This window comes from Stegostoma tigrinum, chromosome 39 (assembly GCF_030684315.1).
Source record: "Stegostoma tigrinum isolate sSteTig4 chromosome 39, sSteTig4.hap1, whole genome shotgun sequence".
NCBI classification, from domain to species: domain Eukaryota; kingdom Metazoa; phylum Chordata; class Chondrichthyes; order Orectolobiformes; family Stegostomatidae; genus Stegostoma; species Stegostoma tigrinum.
In genome coordinates, this window is record NC_081392.1 from 15,808,801 (window position 1) to 15,828,173 (window position 19,373).

The 19,373-nt window shown below is 61.4% G+C and overlaps 1 protein-coding gene across 3 annotated transcripts in view; it reads left to right on the top strand.

The window, feature by feature from the left end:
- dpf1 (double PHD fingers 1) overlaps window positions 1–19,373 on the top strand; it is a 127,142-nt gene that overhangs the window by 24,134 nt on the left and 83,635 nt on the right. For all 3 annotated transcript variants that reach the window (XM_048522543.2, XM_059640954.1, XM_048522544.2), the window contains exon 2: window positions 389–549. In XM_048522543.2, coding sequence (XP_048378500.1) covers window positions 389–549 — 161 coding nt within the window. The remainder of the gene's footprint in view (window positions 1–388; window positions 550–19,373) is intronic.

Here is a 19,373-nt window from a genome sequence, read left to right on the forward strand (position 1 = left end):
CAGGTCATGCTCTGGGGACCCATGGAATCCTGCCATGGCAGACAAAGCGAAAATTTGGAATTAAGAGTCTAATGATGACTATGAATCCATTGTAGGGAAAAAATCCATCTGGTTCGCTAATGTCCTTTAGGGAAGGAAGCTGCCATCTTTACTTGGTCCGGCCTACATGTGACTCCAGACCCACAGCAATATGTCTGACTCTTAGCTGCCCTCTGGGCTGTAACTGCTGGCCTGACCCACACAGCGGGGATGAAAGTGAAACTGCGCTTTCGCACAGCGGTGAGCATTGTTGAGAGTCGGTGGCTGGGATTAGGAGCTCCCAGGCAGTGAGCCGCTGCTGCTGTGTTCACGGTGTTGATGTGCCGTGTGTGTTGCTCTCTGTCGGCAGGCTGGGCGAGGACTTCTACCGCGAGGCCATCGAGCACTGCCGCAGCTACAATGCGCGACTGTGCGCCGAACGCAGCATGCGGCTACCATTCCTGGATTCCCAGACTGGAGTCGCACAGAACAACTGTTACATCTGGATGGAGAAGACACACAGAGGCCCAGGTATTGTGTCTCACTGGGACGGGTTTGCAGGGAGGTCTGGGGGTGGGGGGGGTAGCAGATATGAACGTTGGGGACGTTGGAGTTGGTGACAGCCCAGAAAGAGGCCATTTGGCCCCTTGTATCCACACTGGCTCTTCCAATGAGCGTCTTTAGCCAGTGCCAACCCCCTGCCTTTACCCCCCCATGCCCTTCTGTCCAAATAACCAGCCTATTGCTCCTCTTGAAAGCCTCAGCTGAACCAGTCCTCACCGCATTTCCACACAACATATCCCACTCTGCCCTCTCACTGGGTGGAATAAGGAAATCCCTTGCATCCCCCTTACCTTTTGCGCACATCTCTTTAAATCTGTGTCATCTCCTTCCTTCCGCGAGCGAGTTAGGGATCAGGAGCAGCCCATTTGATCACTGAACCGTACCCCATCACCCAATAAGATTGCAGCCGATGGTCATAGCCTCCGCAGAATCATGACACAGCACAGTAGGGGGCCAATCGGCCCATCTCGTCCATGCCTACCAACAGGTGCCCATTCTAATCCACCTTCCTACACATAGCCCTTAGCCCTGCAGTTTGCAGAACATAAGGTGCGGATCCAGGGACCTTTTTAATAGAGTCTAGCATCTCTGCCTCCGCCACCGACTCCAGCAGCAAATTCCACACACCCACCACTCTCTGCGTGAACAAGTTTTTTTACTCAAGTCTCCTCTAATCCTTTCACCACTGATCTTGAATCTACAACCCCTGGGTTTTTGAACTGTCTGCCTGGGAGAACAGATCTGAGCTCCAGTTTGAACACCTTCGCACCTCCCACCCCCACCCCACCATCCATTTCCAATCACTGTTATCAATCCAAATACCTACCGGCCAGGACATTACAATCTGTGAGTCATAAGATTCCCGTTCGTTTGTCCAAGGAATGTGGGAATCAGTAGTAAGTCTGACATTTATTATCCAAGTCTAATTGCCCTTTGAACTGTTTTCACTGGCCATCTCAAAGAGAACCCCATGGCCAGACCATGACCCCAGTAAGATTTCCCTCTCTAAGGGACATTCATGAACCAGATGGGTGTGTGTTTTTTTTACAACAATTGCTGACCATTTCCTGGTCACCATCACTCAGGTTAGCTTTCAGTTCCAGACAATTATCTGAGCCCACATTCCCAGACCAATGACTCCTCAGTTATTCACTCTGTGACATCAGCACTCTGACATCACCTCCACCTCTGACAGTGTCTACTGTCCAAAAATATCACAGCGGCTGTAAGGTGCTTTGAGGGCATGAAAGGCGCTAGAGAAATGCAAGTCTTTCCTTTGATCCTCATTGGCCAACCCTCTTCAGTCATAAGGTTAGGGCTGAGGTTAGGGTTAAGTTTAATGTTCGGATAGGGTTAAGGTCAGACCGAGGTCAGAGTTAAGGCTAAAGTTAGGGTTAGGGTTAAGGTTAATGTTAAGATTAAGGCTAGGATTAAGGTTAAGGTTAGGGTTAGGGTTAAAGTTCAGCTTAAGGTTAGGGTTAAGGTTAGAGTAAGGTTAGGGTTAAGATTAAGGTTAGGCTTAGGTTTAAGGTTAATGTTAGGGTTAGGGTTAGGGTTAGGGTTAGGGTTAGGGTTAAGGCTGGGGAAGGGAGAGGGTGGGGAAGGGAGAGGGAGAGGGGAAGGGAGTGGGAGAAGAGGAGAGAATTGAGGTCAGGGTTAGGGTTAGGGTTAGGGTTAAGGTTGGGGAAGGGGAAGGGGAAGGGAGAGGGAGGGGAAGGGAGAGGGAGGGGAAAGGAGGGGAAGGGGAAAGGAGGGGGAGAGGAAAGGAGGGGGAGAGGAGGAGAGGGTTAGGGGAAGGGAGTGGGAGAGGAAAGGAGAGGGTTAGGGGAAGGGAGTGGGAGAGGAAAGGAGAGGGTGAGGGGAAGGGAGTGGGAGAGGAAAGGAGAGGGTGAGGGGAAGGGAGTGGGAGAAGAGGAGAGGGAGGGGAAAGGAGAGGGAGAGGGGAACGGAGTGGGAGAAGAGGAGAGGGAGGGGAAAGGAGAGGGAGAGGGGAAGGGAGTGGGAGAAGAGGAGAGGATTGAGGTCAGGGTTAAGGTTAGGGTTAGGGTTAAGGTTAGGGTTAGCCTAACCCTTGCCTCTGATATCCTTTCAGCCTGAGGATTCTCACAGAGCCCTGACTGGCTTCTGCTGACAGTTCTTGGGTTGTTCCCTGGTGTTGTTTGGTGCTGAATAAAGCAACATTGCTCTTGTAGTGTGTGGGGAACAGTGAGAATAAATGCGTTGGGAAGTAGCAGGACAGCAGGAGGGAATGTACTGGGTCAGCTAGAGCTCCAGGAGATTGTAATGTTCAGATGCTTTCCTGCTTCTCTCACGGTTCTGCTTCTGGTCAGGTATTCACTGAGAGTCTCGACTATATATCTAACTTGACCTGGACAGCATCGGTCCTCAACCCCGCCTTGGTCCTCAGTTTAGATTTCAGTCTCACTGCCGTGTTCGCTGTGTTTCATCTCAGCTTTCTCAGTGAGGCAGAAAATGGGCAGTTAGAAAATTATATTAATGCAGCAGAACTGCATCAAATTAATTCCTGCACTGCCTGCTTGCAGTGCAGTTATGCTTCATTCCCCAACATAGTTTCAGACCATTGCTCCTTGAAAATACAGGGTCTGGGGGATCCACAACAACAAGATCTGCTTACATAGCACCCTTTAGCTAATAAATCATCCAAATAGCACCAATTGATATCCAGTCACATCAGGAGACATCGGGGCAGGGCATGGATAGTTTAGAAAAAAAAGGATGGGTTTTATGGAGAGTCTTAAAGGAGGAGGGGGGAGAGGGTGAGGGGAAAGGAGAGGGAGAGGAGGAGAGGGTGAGGGGAAGGGAGCAGGAGAGGAGAGGGAGCGGGAGGGGAAAGGAGAGGGAGAGGAGGAGAGGGTGAGGGGTAGGGAGCGGGAGGGGAAAGGAAAGGAGATGGAAAGGAGGAGAGGGTGAGGGGAAGGGAGCGGGAGAAGAGGAGAGGAAAGGGGAGGGAGCGGGAGGGGAAGGGAGAGGAAAGGAGAGGGAGAGGAGAAGGAGACGGAGAGGAGGAGAGGGAGGGGAAGGTAGAGGGAGAGGATGAGAGGGAGGGGAAAGGAAAGGGAGAGGGAGAGGGAGGAGAAGGGAGGGGGGAGGGGAAGGGAGAGGGGGGAAGGAAGGAGAGGGAGAGAAGGGAGGGGAGAGGAGAGGGAGAGGAGGGAAGGGAGGAGAGGGAGGGGAGGGGAGAGAGGGAGGGGGAGGAGAGGGGGGAGGAAAGGGAGGGAAGAGGAGAGGGAGAGGAGGAGAGCAAGTGAGGAGAGCGTGAGAGAAGGAGGAACTGTGAGCAGGAGAGATGGAGAAGGAAAATGGGTGAGGAGAGAGGAAGAGGAGGAGAGATAGAGGGGCAGAGAGCGAAGAAAGGGGGAGGCAGAGGAGTTTCTGGATGGCGTTCCAGGTTTTGGGTCCCAGACAGCTAAAGGCATTCCTGTGAACAATTCACATTGCAGATGCTCCGGAGACTGGATTTGGAGGAGCACAGAGATCTTGGAGGAAATTTCAGAGATGGCAGGTGGACGGGGTGGACTTGGGGGTAGATGTGGTGGGATTGCGCGGGTGGGGAAAGGGGTATGTGAGACGGTGGAGGGATTTGAAACCATGGACGAGAATTTGATATTTGGAGCTTTGCCAGATCAGGGGCCGGTGTCGCTCAGTCAGCACGGGGTGATTGGTGAGTAGGTGTGAGTGCTAATGAGCTGGCTCAGTTGTCAGAATGAAACAGCGCAGGAGGAGTCCATTCAGCCCACTGTCCCTGTGCTAGCCCCCATGGGCTCACTGCACCAATTTAGTCCCATTCCACTGCTAACACACCCATTCCAATTCAGAGGATTTCTGCAATCCATTTGATTATGAGCATATCCCAGATTCCCACCATCCTCTGGATGATGAAGCTTTTCCTCAAATCCCCTCTAAGCCTCGTGCCTATGACCTTGTAGTAGCTGCCGTCCTGGTTACTAACCCTTAAACTAGGGGGAACAGCTGCTTCCTGTCCATTCTGTCCAGGCCCCACCTCTGTCAGCTTTCCCCCGCAGCCCTCTCTGCTGTACAGTAAACAACCTGAACTTATCCAGGAAACAGCAACAGAAGCTGCTGGAAAAGCTCAGCAGGGCTGGCAGCGTCTGTGAAGAAAAAGCCAGAGTTAACGTTTCGGGTCCAGTGACCCTTCCCCAGAACTTATCCCGCCTTTCTTCATCACTAAACTGCTCCATCCCAGACAACATCCTGGTGAATCTCCCCTGCATCCCCTTCCAGTGAACACAGGAGCAGGATCAGGCCATTCAGCCCCTTGAGCCTGTTCAGCACACAGTGGGATCATGGCTGATCTGTGACCTAACTGCATGTTATCCTGTCTTTGACCTGTATCTTTAATATGTTTGCTTAACAAAAAACTGTATCTACCTCAGGAAGGGTCAGTGGACCCAGAACGTTAACTCTGATCTCTCTCCACAGATGCTGCTGGACCTGCTGAGCTTTTTCAGCAATTTCTGATTTTGCATCTGTCTCAGATTTGAAATGAACAATCACATCCTCCCTACCGTGAGGTGACTTTGTGCTTCAGTTGATGTTAATTTAAAAAAGAGAGTTGGGTTCTTGACGCTTTTAGGAACCACAGGGGCTAGTGTGCAGAATTCCCCCAAAACTCCACCCCCAGGCACTCTCTTTTGATTTAGTTCCTCCATTTTTCACTACCCCTTCTAGTTTTTTTATTGTTATTGCATTTTGTTGTTTGTTTAATGAGTTAAGTTGACGATTTGGTGGTGGGTCTCCAAAGAAAAAGGACTGGGTTCTTGAGGCTTTCAATGACCAGAGGGACTGGGAGCACGTTATTTCCCCATCGATTCTGTTTTAATGCAGTTTCTCCCCAATTTGATTTTGTTCTTTTGCTCCTAGTGGATGGTGTTTGTTGTTGGATAAGTGGACAGTTTGGTTGTGGGTTATTAAAATAACCTAAAATGCATAAAGAGCTGGGTTCCTGTCCAATGGGGGTTTTCCTGCTGGACAGCGAAAGGGTCCAGAAGGGAAAGGTAGGAACTGGTGTTTTTGCTAAACCACAGCTTAGCAATAAAACAGTCACAAATCTCTGAAAGTCTTTAGCTGTTCTGTTCAAACAATGTGTAAGAGCCCATTATCAATCCACGCGCTGGGTTTAATCAAGCCACACTGCCACTCAGTAGCTCCCTCCCCATAATCCACCCTCAGGAACACTCTTGCCTCTCACTCTCCCAGGCCAGCTCTGGCCAAATTTCAGGCCAAATGCCTCACTGAGATGTAGTGAGCATCAGTGAGTACTCTCCTCCTGCGGTATCTGTGAGTTCTCTCCTCTTGCAGTGTCAGTGAGTATTCCAGTCCAGCAGGATCAGCGAGTGCTCCCCACCTGCAGTGTCAGCGTGTGCCCCCCTCCCGCAGTGTCAGCGTGTGCCCCCCTCCCGCAGTATCAGCGAGCCGCCCCTCCCGCAGTGTCAGTGAGTGCCCCCCTCCCGCAGTGTCAGCGAGTGCCCCCCTCCCGCAGGATCAGCGAGCGCCCCCCTCCCGCAGTATCAGCGAGTGTCGCTCTCCCGCAGTGTCAGCGAGTGCCCCCCTCCTGCAGTGTCATCCTGTGCCTCCCTCCCTCAGTGTCTGCGAGGACTCCCCTCCGGCAGTATCAGCAAATGCTCCCCTCCCGCAGTATCAGCAAATGCTCCCCTCCCGCAGTATCAGCGAGTGCTCCCCTCCCGCAGTATCAGCAAATGCTCCCCTCCCGCAGTATCAGCGAGTGCTCCCCTCCCGCAGTATCAGCAAATGCTCCCCTCCCGCAGTATCAGCAAATGCTCCCCTCCCGCAGTATCAACGAGTGCTCCCCTCCCGCAGTATCAGCAAATGCTCCCCTCCCGCAGTATCAGCGATTGCTCCCCTCCCGCAGTATCAGCGAGTGCTCCCCTCCCGCAGTATCAGCGATTGCTCCCCTCCCGCAGTATCAGCAATTGCTCCCCTCCGCAGTGTCAGCGAGTGCCCCCCTCCCGCAGTATCAGCTAGTGCTCCCCTCCCGCAGTAACAGTGAGTGCTCCCCTCCCGCAGTGACAGTAAACACCCCCCTCCCTCAGTGTCAGCGAGCGCCCCACTCCCGCAGTGTCAGCGAGCGCTCCACTCCCGCAGTGTCAGCGAGCGCCCCCCCCGCAGTATCAGCGAGTGCCCCCCTCCCGCAGTGTCAGCGAGCGCTCCCCTCACGCAGTATCAGCGAGCGCTCCCCTCACGCAGTATCAGCGAGCGCTCCCCTCACGCAGTATCAGCGAGCGCTCCCCTCCCGCAGTGTCAGGGAGCGCCCCCCACCTGCAGTGTCACAGAGCATCCCCCTCCCACAGACTCAGCGAGCGCCCCACTCGCGCAGTATCAGCGAGTGCCCCCCTCCTGCAGTGTCATCCTGTGCCCCCCTCCCGCAGTGTCTGCAAGGACTCCCCTCCCGCAGTATCAGCAAATGTTCCCCTCCCGCAGTATCAGCAAATGCTCCCCTCCTGCAGGATCAGCGAGTGCTCCGCTCACGCAGCATCAGCAAATGCTCCCCTCCCGCAGTATCAGCAAATGCTCCCCTCCCGCGGTATCAGCGAGTGCTCCCCTCTGGCAGTATCAGCGAGTGCTCCCCTCCTGCAGGATCAGCGAGTGCTCCCCTCCTGCAGAATCAGCGAGTGCTCCCCTCCTGCAGTATCAGCGAGTGCCCCCCTCCTGCAGGATCAGCGAACGCTCCCCTCCCGCTGTATCAGCAAATGCTCCCCTCCCGCAGTATCAGCGAGTGCCCCCCTCCTGCAGGATCAGCGAGTGCTCCCCTCCTGCAGTATCAGCGAGTGCCCCCCCCGCCCGCAGTGTCAGCGAGCTCTCCCCTCCCGCAGTGTCAGCGAGCTCTCCCCTCCCGCAGTGTCAGCGAGCGCCCCACTCCCGCAGTGTCAGGGAGCGCTCCCCGCGGCAGTATCAGGGAGTGCTCCCCTCCCGCAGTTTCAGCGAGCGCCCCCCCCAGCCCGCAGAGTCAGCGACCTCTCCCCTCCCGCAGTGTCAGCCTGTGCTCCCCTCCCGCAGTGTCAGCGAGCGACCCCTCCCGCAGTGTCAGCGAGCGCCCCACTCCCACAGTGTCAGCGAGCACTCCCCTGCCGCAGTATCAGGGAGTGCCCCCCTCCCGCAGTTTCAGCGAACACCCACCTCGCGCAGTGTCAGCAAGTGCTCCCCTCCCGCAGTATCAGTGAGTGCTCCCCTCCTGCAGTTTCAGCGAACACCCCCCTCCCGCAGTGTCAGCGTGTGCCCCCCTCCCGCAGTTTCAGCGAACACCCCCCTCCCGCAGTGTCAGCAAGTGCTCCCCTCCCACAGTATCAGCGAGTGCCCCCGCCCGCAGTTTCAGCGAACACCCACCTCGCGCAGTGTCAGCGAGCGCTCCCCTCCCGCAGTGTCAGCAAGTGCTCCCCTCCCACAGTATCAGCGAGTGCCCCCGCCCGCAGTTTCAGCGAACACCCACCTCGCGCAGTATCAGCGAGTGCCCCCCTCCCGCAGTGTCAGCGAGCGCTCCCCTCACGCAGTATCAGCGAGCGCTCCCCTCACGCAGTATCAGCGAGCGCTCCCCTCACGCAGTATCAGCGAGCGCTCCCCTCCCGCAGTGTCAGCAAGTGCCCCCCACCTGCAGTGTCACAGAGCATCCCCCTCCCACAGACTCAGCGAGCGCCCCACTCGCGCAGTATCAGCGAGTGCCCCCCTCCTGCAGTGTCATCCTGTGCCCCCCTCCCGCAGTGTCTGCGAGGACTCCCCTCCCGCAGTATCAGCAAATGTTCCCCTCCCGCAGTATCAGCAAATGCTCCCCTCCTGCAGGATCAGCGAGTGCTCCGCTCACGCAGCATCAGCAAGTGCTCCCCTCCCGCGGTATCAGCGAGTGCTCCCCTCCGGCAGTGTCAGCGAGTGCTCCCCTCCTGCAGGATCAGCGAGTGCTCCCCTCCCGCTGTATCAGCAAATGCTCCCCTCCCGCAGTATCAGCGAGTGCCCCCCTCCTGCAGGATCAGCGAGTGCTCCCCTCCTGCAGTATCAGCGAGTGCCCCCCCCGCCCGCAGTGTCAGCGAGCTCTCCCCTCCCGCAGTGTCAGCGAGCTCTCCCCTCCCGCAGTGTCAGCGAGCGCCCCACTCCCGCAGTGTCAGGGAGCGCTCCCCGCAGCAGTATCAGGGAGTGCTCCCCTCCCGCAGTTTCAGCGAGCGCCCCCCCCAGCCCGCAGAGTCAGCGACCTCTCCCCTCCCGCAGTGTCAGCCTGTGCTCCCCTCCCGCAGTGTCAGCGAGCGACCCCTCCCGCAGTGTCAGCGAGCGCCCCACTCCCACAGTGTCATCGAGCGCTCCCCTGCCGCAGTATCAGGGAGTGCCCCCCTCCCGCAGTATCAGCGAGTGCCCCCCTCCCGCAGTATCAGCGAGTGCCCCCCTCCCGCAGTATCAGCGAGTGCTCCCCTCCCGCAGTGTCAGCGAGCATCCCCCTCCTGCAGTGTCAGCGTGTGACCCCCTCCCGCAGTGTCAGCGAGTGTCCCCCCACCCAGCATTGTCAGCGAGTGCTCCCCTCCTGCAGTATCAGCGGGTTCTCCCCTCCCACAGTATTGAGGAATCCCATCCTGTCGTACTAGCGAGGACTCCCCTCCCGCAGTAGCAACGATTGCTCCCCTCCCGCAGTATCAGCGAGTGCTGCCCTCCCGCAGTATCAGCGAGTGCTCCCCTCCTGCAGTATCAGCGGGTTCTCCCCTCCCACAGTATTGAGGAATCCCATTCTGTCGTACCAGTGAGGACTCCCCTCCCGCAGTATCAATGATTGCTCCCCTCCCGCAGTATCAGCGAGTGCTCCCCTCCCGCAGTATCAGCGATTGCTTCCCTCCCGCAGTATCAGCGATTGCTCCCCTCCCGCAGTATCAGCGAGTGCTCCCCTCCCGCAGTATCAGCGATTGCTTCCCTCCCGCAGTATCAGGGAGTGCTCCCCTCCCGCAGTATCAATGATTGCTCCCCTCCCGCAGTATCAGCGAGTGCTCCCCTCCCGCAGTATCAGCGATTGCTTCCCTCCCGCAGTATCAGCGATTGCTTCCCTCTCGCAGTATCAGCGAGGACCCCCCCCGCAGTGTCAGCGAGTGTCCCCCCGCAATGTCAGCGAGTGCCCCCCTCACACAGTGTCAGCGAACACCCCCCTCCCGCAGTGTCAGCAAGTGCTCCCCTCCCACAGTATCAGCGAGTGCCCCCGCCCGCAGTTTTAGCGAACACCCACCTCGCGCAGTGTCAGCGAGCGCTCCCCTCCCGCAGTATCAGCAAGTGCTCCCCTCCCACAGTGGCAGCGAGCACTCCCCTCCCGCAATGTCAGCGAGTGCTCCCCTCCTGCAGTGTCGGCGAGTGTCCCCCTCCCGCAATGTCAGCGAGTGCTCCCCTCCTGCAGTGTCAGCGAGTGCAGCCCTCCTGCAGTGTCAGCGAGTGCAGCCCTCCCGCAGTGTCAGTGAGCGCTCCCCTCCCGCACTGTCAGCGTGTGACCCCCTCTCGCAGTGTCAGCGAGTGTCCCCCCGCCCCAGATTGTAAGCGCATGCTCCCCTCCTGCAGTGTCAGCGAGTGCAGCCCTCCCGCAGTGTCAGCGAGCGCTCCCCTCCCGCGGTATCAGCAAGTGCTCCCCTCCCACAGTGTCAGCGAGCACTCCCCTCCCGCAATGTCAGCGAACGCTCCCCTCCAGCAGTGTCAGCGAACGCTCCCCTCCCGCTGTGTCAGCGAGCGCTCCCCTCCCGCACTGTCAGCGTGTGCCCCCCTCCCGCAGTGTCAGCGAGCGCTCCCCTCCCGCGGTATCAGCAAGTGCTCCCCTCCCACAGTGTCAGCGAGCACTCCCCTCCCACAGTTTCAGCGAGTGCTCCCCTCCCGCGGTATCAGCAAGTGCTCCCCTCCCACAGTGTCAGCGAGCACTCCCCTCCCACAATGTCAGCGAGTGCTCCCCTCCCGCAGTGTCAGCGAGTGCCCCCCCTCCCGCAGTGTCAGCGAGCGCCCCCCCTCCCGCAATGTCAGCGAACGCTCCCCTCCAGCAGTGTCAGCGAACGCTCCCCTCCCACTGTATCAGCAAATGCTCCCCTCCCGCAGTATCAGCAAGTGCCCCCCTCCTGCAGGATCAGCGAGTGCTCCCCTCCTGCAGTATCATCGAGGGCCCCCCCGCCCGCAGTGTCAGCGAGCTCTCCCCTCCCGCAGTGTCAGCGAGCGCCCCACTCCCGCAGTGTCAGGGAGTGCTCCCCGCGGCAGTATCAGGGAGTGCTCCCCTCCCGCAGTTTCAGCGAGCGCCCCCCCCCGCCCGCAGAGTCAGCGAGCTATCCCCTCCCGCAGTGTCAGCCAGTGCTCCCCTCCCGCAGTGTCAGCGAGCGCCCCCCTCCCGCAGTGTCAGCGAGCGCCCCGCTCCCACAGTGTCAGCGAGCACTCCCTTGCCGCAGTATCAGGGAGTGCCCCCCTCCCTCAGTAACAGTGAGTGCTCCCCTCCCGCAGTGTCAGCGAGCGCCCCCCTCCCGCAGTGTCAGCGTGTGACCTCCTCCCACATTGTCAGCGCGTGCTCCCCTCCCACAGTGTCAGGGAGCGCTCCCCTGCCGCAGTGTCAGCGAGCGCTCCCCTCCCGCAGTGTCAGCGAACACCCCCCTCCCGCAGTGTCAGCGAGCGCTCCCCTGCCGCAGTGTCAGCGAGCGCTCCCCTGCCGCAGTGTCAGCGAGCGCTCCCCTCCCGCAGTGTCAGCGAGCGCTCCCCTGCCGCAGTGTCAGCGAGCACTCCCCTCCCGCACTGTCAGCGTGTGACGCCCTCCCGCAGTGTCAGCGAGTGTCCCCCCCCGGCATTGTCAGCGCATGCTCCCCTCCTGCAGTATCAGCGGGTTCTCCCCTCCCACATTATTGAGGAATCCCATCCTGTCGTACTAGTGAGGACTCCCCTCCCGCAGTATCAACGATTGCTCCCCTCCCGCAGTATCAGCGAGTGCTGCCCTCCTGCAGTATCAGCGAGTGCTCCCCTCCTCCAGTATCAGCGGGTTCTCCCCTCCCACATTATTGAGGAATCCCATCCTGTCGTACCAGTGAGGACTCCCCTCCCGCAGTATCAACGATTGCTCCCCTCCCGCAGTATCAGCGATTGCTTCCCTCCCGCAGTATCAGCGATTGCTTCCCTCCCACAGTATCAGCGAGTGCCCCCCCCCCGCAGTGTCAGCGAGTGCCCCCCTCCCGCAGTGTCAGCGAGCGCCCCCCGGCAATGTCAGCGAGCGCCCCCCTCACACAGTGTCACCGAACGCTCCCCTCCCGCTGTGTCAGCGAGCGCTCCCCTCCCGCAGTGTCAGCGTGTGCCCCCCTCCCGCAGTGTCAGCGAACACCCCCCTCCCGCAGTGTCAGCAAGTGCTCCCCTCCCACAGTATCAGCGAGTGCCCCCGCCCGCAGTTTCAGCGAACACCCACCTCGCGCAGTGTCAGCGAGCGCTCCCCTCCCGCAGTATCAGCAAGTGCTCCCCTCCCACAGTGTCAGCGAGCACTCCCCTCCCACAGTGTCAGCGAGCACTCCCCTCCCACAGTGTCAGCGAGCACTCCCCTCCCGCAATGTCAGCGAGTGCTCCCCTCCCGCAGTGTCAGCGAGTGCAGCCCTGCCGCAGTGTCAGCGAGCGCTCCCCTCCCGCGGTATCAGCAAGTGCTCCCCTCCCACAGTGTCAGCGAGCACTCCCCTCCCGCAATGTCAGCAAGTGCTCCCCTCCTGCAGTGTCAGCGAGTGCAGCCCTCCCGCAGTGTCAGTGAGCGCTCCCCTCCCGCACTGTCAGCGTGTGACCCCCTCTCGCAGTGTCAGCGAGTGTCCCCCCGCCCCAGATTGTAAGCGCATGCTCCCCTCCTGCAGTGTCAGCGAGTGCAGCCCTCCCGCAGTGTCAGCGAGCGCTCCCCTCCCGCGGTATCAGCAAGTGCTCCCCTCCCACAGTGTCAGCGAGCACTCCCCTCCCACAATGTCAGCGAACGCTCCCCTCCAGCAGTGTCAGCGAACGCTCCCCTCCCGCTGTGTCAGCGAGCGCTCCCCTCCCGCACTGTCAGCGTGTGCCCCCCTCCCGCAGTGTCAGCGAGCGCTCCCCTCCCGCACTGTCAGCGAGCGTTCCCCTCCCGCGGTATCAGCAAGTGCTCCCCTCCCACAGTGTCAGCGAGCACTCCCCTCCCACAATGTCAGCGAGTGCTCCCCTCCCGCAGTGTCAGCGAGTGCCCCCCCTCCCGCAGTGTCAGCGAGCGCCCCCCCTCCCGCAATGTCAGCGAACGCTCCCCTCCAGCAGTGTCAGCGAACGCTCCCCTCCCACTGTATCAGCAAATGCTCCCCTCCCGCAGTATCAGCGAGTGCCCCCCTCCTGCAGGATCAGCGAGTGCTCCCCTCCTGCAGTATCATCGAGGCCCCCCCCGCCCGCAGTGTCAGCGAGCTCTCCCCTCCCGCAGTGTCAGCGAGCGCCCCACTCCCGCAGTGTCAGGGAGTGCTCCCCGCGGCAGTATCAGGGAGTGCTCCCCTCCCGCAGTTTCAGCGAGCGCCACCCCCCCCGCCCGCAGAGTCAGCGAGCTATCCCCTCCCGCAGTGTCAGCCAGTGCTCCCCTCCCGCAGTGTCAGCGAGCGCCCCCCTCCCGCAGTGTCAGCGAGCGCCCCGCTCCCACAGTGTCAGCGAGCACTCCCTTGCCGCAGTATCAGGGAGTGCCCCCCTCCCTCAGTAACAGCGAGTGCTCCCCTCCCGCAGTGTCAGCGAGTGCCCCCCTCCCGCAGTGTCAGCGTGTGACCTCCTCCCACATTGTCAGCGCGTGCTCCACTCCCGCAGTGTCAGCGAGCGCTCCCCTCCCGCACTGTCAGCGTGTGACCCCCTCCCGCAGTGTCAGCGAACACCCCCCTCCCGCAGTGTCAGCAAGTGCTCCCCTCCCACAGTATCAGCGAGTGCCCCCGCCCGCAGTTTCAGCGAACACCCACCTCGCGCAGTGTCAGCGAGCGCTCCCCTCCCGCAGTATCAGCAAGTGCTCCCCTCCCACAGTGTCAGCGAGCACTCCCCTCCCACAGTGTCAGCGAGCACTGCCCTCCCGCAATGTCAGCGAGTGCTCCCCTCCTGCAGTGTCAGCGAGTGCAGCCCTCCCGCAGTGTCAGCGAGCGCTCCCCTCCCGCGGTATCAGCAAGTGCTCCCCTCCCACAGTGTCAGCGAGCAATCCCCTCCCGCAATGTCAGCAAGTGCTCCCCTCCTGCAGTGTCAGCGAGTGCAGCCCTCCCGCAGTGTCAGCGAGCGCTCCCCTCCCGCACTGTCAGCGTGTGACCCCCTCTCGCAGTGTCAGCGAGTGTCCCCCCGCCCCAGATTGTAAGCGCATGCTCCCCTCCTGCAGTATCAGCGGGTTCTCCCCACCCACAGTATTGAGGAATCCCATCCTGTTGTACCAGTGAGGACTCCCTTCCCGCAGTATCAGCGATTGCTCCCCTCCCGCAGTATTAGCGATTGCTCCCCTCCCGCAGTGTCAGCGAGCGCCCCACTCGCGCAGTATCAGCGAGTGCCCCCATCCCGCAGTGTCAGCGAGCACTCCCCTGACGCAGTATCAGCGCGCGCTCCCCTCCGGCAGTGACAGCGAGCGCTCCCCTCACGCAGTATCAGCGAGCGCTCCCCTCCCGCAGTGTCAGGGAGGGCCCCCCTCCCGCAGTTCCACGAGCGACCCCTCCCGCAGTGTCAGCGAGTGCCCCCCTCCTGCAGTGTCATCCTGTGCCCCCCTCCCGCAGTGTCTGCGAGGACTCCCCTCCCGCAGTATCAGCAAATGCTCCCCTCCCGCAGTATCAGCAAATGCTCCCCTCCTGCAGGGTCAGCGAGTGCTCCCCTCCCGCAGTATCAGCAAATGCTCCCCTCCCGCAGTATCAGCAAATGCTCCCCTCCCGCAGTATCAGCGAGTGCTCCCCTCCCGCAGTATCAGCAAATGCTCCCCTCCCGCAGTATCAGCGAGTGCCCCCCTCCTGCAGAATCAGCGAGTGCTCCCCTCCTGCAGTATCAGCGAGTGCTCCCCTCCGGCAGTATCAGCGAGTGCTCCGCTCCTGCAGGATCAGCGAGTGCTCCCCTCCTGCAGTATCAGCGAGTGCTCCCCTCCGGCAGTGTCAGCGAGCGCTCCCCTCCCGCAGTGTCAGCGAGCGCTCCCCTCCCGCACTGTCAGCGTGTGACCCCCTCCCGCAGTGTCAGCGAGTGTCCCCCCCCGCATTGTCAGCGCATCCTCCCCTCCTCCAGTATCAGCGGGTTCTCCCCTCCCACATTATTGAGGAATCCCATCCTGTCGTACTAGTGAGGACTCCCCTCCCGCAGTATCAACGATTGCTCCCCTCCCGCAGTATCAGCGAGTGCTGCCCTCCCGCAGTATCAGCGAGTGCTCCCCTCCGGCAGTATCAGCGAGTGCTCCCCTCCTGCAGGATCAGCGAGTGCTCCCCTCCCGCAGTATCAGCGAGTGCTGCCCTCCCGCAGTATCAGCGAGTGCTCCCCTCCGGCAGTATCAGCGAGTGCTCCCCTCCTGCAGGATCAGCGAGTGCTCCCCTCCTGCAGTATCAGCGAGTGCCCCCCTCCTGCAGGATCAGCGAGTGCTCCCCTCCCACTGTATCAGCAAATGCTCCCCTCCCGCAGTGTCAGCGAGTGCCCCCCTCCTGCAGGATCAGCGATTGCTCCCCTCCCGCAGTATCAACGATTGCTCCCCTCCCGCAGTATCAGCGAGTGCTGCCCTCCCGCAGTATCAGCGAGTGCTCCCCTCCTGCAGTATCAGCGGGTTCTCCCCTCCCACATTATTGAGGAATCCCATCCTGTCGTACCAGTGAGGAGCCCCCTCCCGCAGTATCAACGATTGCTCCCCTCCCGCAGTATCAGCGAGTGCTCCCCTCCTGCAGTATCAGCGATTGCTTCCCTCCCGCAGTATCAGCGATTGCTTCCCTCCCACAGTATCAGCGAGTGCCCCCCCCCGCAGTGTCAGCGAGTGCCCCCCTCCCGCAGTGTCAGCGAGCGCCCCACGGCAATGTCAGCGAGCGCCCCCCTCACACAGTTTCACCGAATGCTCCCCTCCCGCTGTGTCAGCGAGCGCTCCCCTCCCGCAGTGTCAGCGTGTGCCCCCCTCCCGCAGTGTCAGCAAGTGCTCCCCTCCCACAGTATCAGCGAGTGCCCCCGCCCGCAGTTTCAGCGAACACCCACCTCGCGCAGTGTCAGCGAGCGCTCCCCTCCCGCAGTATCAGCAAGTGCTCCCCTCCCACAGTGTCAGCGAGCACTCCCCTCCCACAGTGTCAGCGAGCACTCCCCTCCCGCAATGTCAGCGAGTGCTCCCCTCCTGCAGTGTCAGCGAGTGCAGCCCTCCCGCAGTGTCAGCGAGCGCTCCCCTCCCGCGGTATCAGCAAGTGCTCCCCTCCCACAGTGTCAGCGAGCACTCCCCTCCCGCAATGTCAGCAAGTGCTCACCTCCTGCAGTGTCAGCGAGTGCAGCCCTCCCGCAGTGTCAGCGAGCGCTCCCCTCCCGCACTGTCAGCGTGTGACCCCTCTCGCAGTGTCAGCGAGTGTCCCCCCGCCCCGGATTGTAAGCGCATGCTCCCCTCCTGCAGTATCAGCGGGTTCTCCCCACCCACAGTATTGAGGAATCCCATCCTGTTGTACCAGTGAGGACTCCCTTCCCGCAGTATCAGCGATTGCTCCCCTCCCGCAGTATTAGCGATTGCTCCCCTCCCGCAGTGTCAGCGAGCGCCCCACTCGCGCAGTATCAGCGAGTGCCCCCCTCCCGCAGTGTCAGCGAGCGCTCCCCTGACGCAGTATCAGCGCGCGCTCCCCTCCGGCAGTGACAGCGAGCGCTCCCCTCACGCAGTATCAGCGAGCGCTCCCCTCCCGCAGTGTCAGGGAGGGCCCCCCTCCCGCAGTTCCACGAGCGACCCCTCCCGCAGTGTCAGCGAGTGCCCCCCTCCTGCAGTGTCATCCTGTGCCCCCCTCCCGCAGTGTCTGCGAGGACTCCCCTCCCGCAGTATCAGCAAATGCTCCCCTCCCGCAGTATCAGCAAATGCTCCCCTCCTGCAGGGTCAGCGAGTGCTCCCCTCACGCAGTATCAGCAAATGCTCCCCTCCCGCAGTATCAGCGAGTGCCCCCCACTCCTGCAGAATCAGCGAGTGCTCCCCTCCTGCAGTATCAGCGAGTGCTCCCCTCCGGCAGTATCAGCGAGTGCTCCCCTCCGGCAGTATCAGCGAGTGCTCCGCTCCTGCAGGATCAGCGAGTGCTCCCCTCCTGCAGTATCAGCGAGTGCTCCCCTCCGGCAATATCAGCGAGCGCTCCCCTCCCGCAGTGTCAGCGAGCGCTCCCCTCCCGCTGTGTCAGCAAGCGCTCCCCTCCCGCACTGTCAGCGTGTGACCCCCTCCCGCAGTGTCAGCGAGTGTCCCCCCCCCCGCATTGTCAGCGCATCCTCCCCTCCTCCAGTATCAGCGGGTTCTCCCTTCCCACATTATTGAGGAATCCCATCCTGTCGTACTAGTGAGGACTCCCCTCCCGCAGTATCAACGATTGGTCCCCTCCCGCAGTATCAGCGAGTGCTGCCCTCCCGCAGTATCAGCGAGTGCTCCCCTCCGGCAGTATCAGCGAGTGCTCCCCTCCTGCAGGATCAGCGAGTGCTCCCCTCCTGCAGTATCAGCGAATGCTCCCCTCCTGCAGGATCAGCGAGTGCTCCCCTCCTGCAGTATCAGCGAGTGCCCCCCTCCTGCAGGATCAGCGAGTGCTCCCCTCCTGCAGGATCAGCGAGTGCTCCCCTCCCACTGTATCAGCAAATGCTCCCCTCCCGCAGTGTCAGCGAGCGCTCCCCTCCCGCGGTATCAGCAAGTGCTCCCCTCCCACAGTGTCAGCGAGCACTCCCCTCCCACAATGTCAGCGAGTGCTCCCCTCCAGCAGTGTCAGCGAGTGCCCCCCCTCCCGCAGTGTCAGCGAGCGCCCCCCCTCCCGCAATGTCAATGAACGCTCCCCTCCAGCAGTGTCAGCGAACGCTCCCCTCCCGCTGTGTCAGCGAGCGCTCCCCTCCCGCACTGTCAGCGTGTGCCCCCCTCTCGCAGTGTCAGCGAGCGCTCCCCTCCCGCAGTGTCAGCGAGCGCTCCCCTCCCGCACTGTCAGCGAGCGCTCCCCTCCCGCGGTATCAGCAAGTGCTCCCCTCCCACAGTGTCAGCGAGCACTCCCCTCCCACAGTGTCAGCGAGTGCTCCCCTCCCGCAGTGTCAGCGAGTGCCCCCCCTCCCGCAGTGTCAGCGAGCGCCCCCCCTCCCGCAATGTCAGCGAACGCTCCCCTCCAGCAGTGTCAGCGAACGCTCCCCTCCCACTGTATCAGCAAATGCTCCCCTCCCGCAGTATCAGCGAGTGCCCCCCTCCTGCAGGATCAGCGAGTGCTCCCCTCCTGCAGTATCATCGAGGGCCCCCCCGCCCGCAGTGTCAGCGAGCTCTCCCCTCCCGCAGTGTCAGCGAGCGCCCCACTCCCGCAGTGTCAGGGAGCGCTCCCCGCGGCAGTATCAGGGAGTGCTCCCCTCCCGCAGTTTCAGCGAGCGCCCCCCCCGCCCGCAGAGTCAGCGAGCTATCCCCTCCCGCAGTGTCAGCCAGTGCTCCCCTCCAGCAGTGTCAGCGAGCGCCCCCCTCCCGCAGTGTCAGCGAGCACCCCCCTCCCGCAGTGTCAGCGAGCGCCCCGCTCCCACAGTGTCAGCGAGCACTCCCTTGCCGCAGTATCAAGGAGTGCCCCCCTCCCTCAGTAACAGCGAGTGCTCCCCTCCCGCAGTGTCAGCGAGCGCCCCCCTCCCGCAGTGTCAGCGTGTGACCTCCTCCCACATTGTCAGCGCGTGCTCCCCTCCCACAGTGTCAGGGAGCGCTCCCCTGCCGCAATGTCAGCGAGCGCTCCCCTCCCGCAGTGTCAGCGAGTGCTACCCTCCCGCTGTGTCAGCGAGCGCTCCCCTCCCGCAGTGTCAGCGAGCGCTCCCCTCCCGCACTGTCAGCGTGTGACGCCCTCCCGCAGTGTCAGCGAGTGTCCCCCCCCGGCATTGTCAGCGCATGCTCCCCTCCTGCAGTATCAGCGGGTTCTCCCCTCCCACATTATTGAGGAATCCCATCCTGTCGTACTAGCGAGGACTCCCCTCCCGCAGTATCAGCGAGTGCTCCCCTCCCGCAGTATCAGCGATTGCTTCCCTCTCGCAGTATCAGCGAGGACCCCCCCCGCAGTGTCAGCGAGTGTCCCCCCGCAATGTCAGCGAGTGCCCCCCTCACACAGTGTCAGCGAACACCCCCCTCCCGCAGTGTCAGCAAGTGCTCCCCTCCCACAGTATCAGCGAGTGCCCCCGCCCGCAGTTTTAGCGAACACCCACCTCGCGCAGTGTCAGCGAGCGCTCCCCTCCCGCAGTATCAGCAAGTGCTCCCCTCCCACAGTGGCAGCGAGCACTCCCCTCCCACAGTGTCAGCGAGCACTCCCCTCCCGCAATGTCAGCGAGTGCTCCCCTCCTGCAGTGTCGGCGAGTGCCCCCCTCCCGCAGTGTCAGCGAGTGCTCCCCTCCTGCAGTGTCAGCGAGTGCAGCCCTCCCGCAGTGTCAGCGAGCGCTCCCCTCCCGCGGTATCAGCAAGTGCTCCCCTCCCACAGTGTCAGCGAGCGCTCCCCTCCCGCGGTATCAGCAAGTGCTCCCCTCCCACAGTGTCAGCGAGTGCAGCCCTCCCGCAATGTCAGCGAACGCTCCCCTCCCACAGTGTCAGCGAGCGCTCCCCTCCCGCGGTATCAGCAAGTGCTCCCCTCCCACAGTGTCAGCGAGCACTCCCCTCCCGCAATGTCAGCGAA